This window comes from Aplysia californica, unplaced genomic scaffold (assembly GCF_000002075.1).
Source record: "Aplysia californica isolate F4 #8 unplaced genomic scaffold, AplCal3.0 scaffold00043, whole genome shotgun sequence".
Taxonomy (NCBI): Eukaryota; Metazoa; Mollusca; class Gastropoda; order Aplysiida; family Aplysiidae; genus Aplysia; species Aplysia californica.
The window spans coordinates 1965828-1968593 of NW_004797313.1; the positions used below are offsets into that span (position 1 = coordinate 1965828).

The 2766-nt window shown below is 43.7% G+C and overlaps 1 protein-coding gene across 5 annotated transcripts in view; it reads left to right on the forward strand.

Moving 5' to 3' along the window:
- Nucleotides 1–2766, forward strand: part of LOC101851475 (golgin subfamily A member 4) — a 127368-nt gene that overhangs the window by 56832 nt on the left and 67770 nt on the right. For all 5 annotated transcript variants that reach the window (XM_005092280.3, XM_013079203.2, XM_005092281.3 and 2 more), the window contains exons 3-4: nucleotides 940–1005; nucleotides 2585–2736. In XM_005092280.3, coding sequence (XP_005092337.1) covers nucleotides 940–1005; nucleotides 2585–2736 — 218 coding nt within the window. The remainder of the gene's footprint in view (nucleotides 1–939; nucleotides 1006–2584; nucleotides 2737–2766) is intronic.

The window sequence follows — 2766 nt, forward strand, 5'->3', positions numbered from 1 at the left end:
AGAGAGAGAGAGAGAGAGAGAGAGAGAGAGAGAGAGAGAGAGAGAGAGAGAGAGAACATTACCCTTGAACATTGCTGACAGGTTGAAGGGTATTGTCTTCTCGACCTGTTACCGATTTGAATGGAAACACACAGGCCGACAGTCACATTAAATTAATAAACAGAGGTAAAGAATAAAGATGAGAAGATAAGTTTAGGGGTGGAAAAAGATTGGAAAAGGGGGAAAATGTAAATATTCTGATATCATTTAGATCTATATGTCATGTTCTTATCGCATTCAAACAAATTTATTATTGTGAAATTATTCTGTTGTAAAAAAGAAATGCTCAGAAGACACCATTGTTGCCTAAATCCCACTGATCTTGCTTAGTCAATATACGAGGGGAATACCAAAAGTTTTTTTTTAACCTAACCTTGAAGGAATAAAGGTAGAAAACTGAAATTTGATACTAACTTTAATCTTTCTCTATGTAGTCGCCTTCCACAGTCTTACATTTTTGCCATTGGGGTATGACCTTGAAAATGCCTTAAGAATAGAGGACCCTCTCTTTGTGAAAGAACCAGCCCTCTACGCTTCTTTGACCTCATCATCACTTTCAAAAAGCCTTCCTTTTCAATCCTTTTTATTGTTTGGGGAATGAAAAAAAGGAGGACGGGGCTAAATCTGGAGAATATAGTGGATGTGGCAAAATTTCCTAGCCACTTTCTTGCGCAGTTTTTACAGCTTTTCATGAAGTGTGTGCTGGCCCTTTAACGTGTAACAGCAAAAGGCCTTTTTACAGATCCTTCTTCTGTGTTTTCTTGTATAGTCTCTCGTAATTATTTTTAGCTGTCTCTGGTGATCGTATGTCCATCACTTCGGAAAAAATAATCGCGTATATCAAGGGGATGTTCCCTTCCATTACCTCTTGCTAACCATACATTTTTCTTTCATCCACAGAGATGGCAGCGACGCTTCTTTGTCCTCTACGACGATGGGGAACTCTCTTATTCTGTGGACGAAAACGTGAGTTATGTATTATAATCTTCGTGTATGTTTATGTATAGAACACACCCTGACAAAGAAACACACCGTAGGCGCTCATACATATTATGCAGTTGCTCACATAAGATGTATGTTCGATTCTCGAGCGGGGAATTTTTATGTTGAGGATGTCTGTCTTTCTACTGGAATGTTGTATCCTACTCAGTCTTAGGTTTCTCCTGACAGCTGTTCTCCTGCTCTCCCCGTCTGTCTGTCTGTCTGTCTGTCTGTCTGTCTGTCTGTCTGTCTGTCTGTCTGTCTGTCTGTCTGTCTGTCTGTCTGTCTGTCTTCTTCACTCACTCCCTCTCGCTCTCACTCACTCACCCATTTAATCTCTCTCTCTCTCTCTCTCTCTCTCTCTCTCTCTCTCTCTCTCTCTCTCTCTCTCTCTCTCTCTCTTTCTGTGTGTGTCTCTCTCTCTTTCTCTCTCTCACTTACTCTCTCTCTCTCTATCTCTCTCTCACTGACTCACCCTCACCCTCTCACCCATTTAATCACTCCTAATGGTATAAAAAGGGTCCTTTTTGTAAGTGTTTTACGGCGCTCGCTACTGCACAAGGCCATATGAGCGTGCGGGACACATTAAACATTTTAATTGGGTAAGAAATATAGAATTTTGCCCGGGTGGCGGCCGAAGCCTACTCTTATCGATTTTTAGACCACCAAGGGGTCTTTAACATGCGCAACTTGAACACGGAACCTCCGGGATTTTTCACCCTTGTCCGAAAGGCTAGGTATAGATCTTTCCTTCCATCCAGAAGATCAGGGGTGTGGCTGAAAGTCAACAGTAAGAAGGAGTCACGGAGTAGCAGTAGAAAGGGTGCAGAAAAAGTCAGGAGCCCAGAGGAGGGGGCAAAGGAGGTGAGAGGGGTGGAGGCAGAAAGTGGATACGACAGCAGACGACAGAACATTGCTAGAGAGCAGGAAAGGAGGTGAAAGGAGACAATTTATTTTAAAGAAGACATTCTTTTCTATCGCCCTTATCTGTCTATTCGAACCCGGGACCTTTGCATGAGAGGCGAACACTTTAACCCCTTGGCCACGAGAGCCCCCTATAAAGGATATGGATAGTTGAGTAAATCACTTACAGTGCAGCAAGGCACTAAACATTGAAAATCATCCTGATCCTCCCCTCGGGGACAGCGCTACTGACTGAAGTGTCGTCTTTAGGCCATTCCCAAAGGGAGGATATTATCATGTTCTTATGCACAGTAGAATTGAAAACGGACTGATTTATCAATGTCATGCTCATACTGTGCCGGAACAATATAGAAGGAACTGCCTTTTTTTCTTTCCTCGTCCGTACTATCGTCATTTTACTTCTTATTTCTTTTGTATGTTTGTCACTCTCTAGTGAACTGCTGTTTCCGGGGTGCCTTGATGGTCGAAGCAGACTTTGTTCTGTTGAGGCTAGAGAGGTGAGCGAAGAAAGCCTGATTCCGCGTTTGGACTTCTCTGTTGACATCCACACCTTGGCGCTCATATTATTGTGACCTTATGCAGTTGCGAGCACCGTAAAAAACTATACTAAAACATAAATCCTGCTCCTCACTCTCTCCAGCCGGACACAGTGCCCCAGGGCGTGGTGGACATGAACAAGTGCACTGATGTGAACGACGCCGAGGCGGCCACCACTCACGCCAACTCACTGTCCATCATCACGCCAGACAAAACCGTACACATCAAGGCCAACTCCAAGGAGGAGATTCAGTGGTGAGTACCTCTCGTCCTATCTCGCTCTCG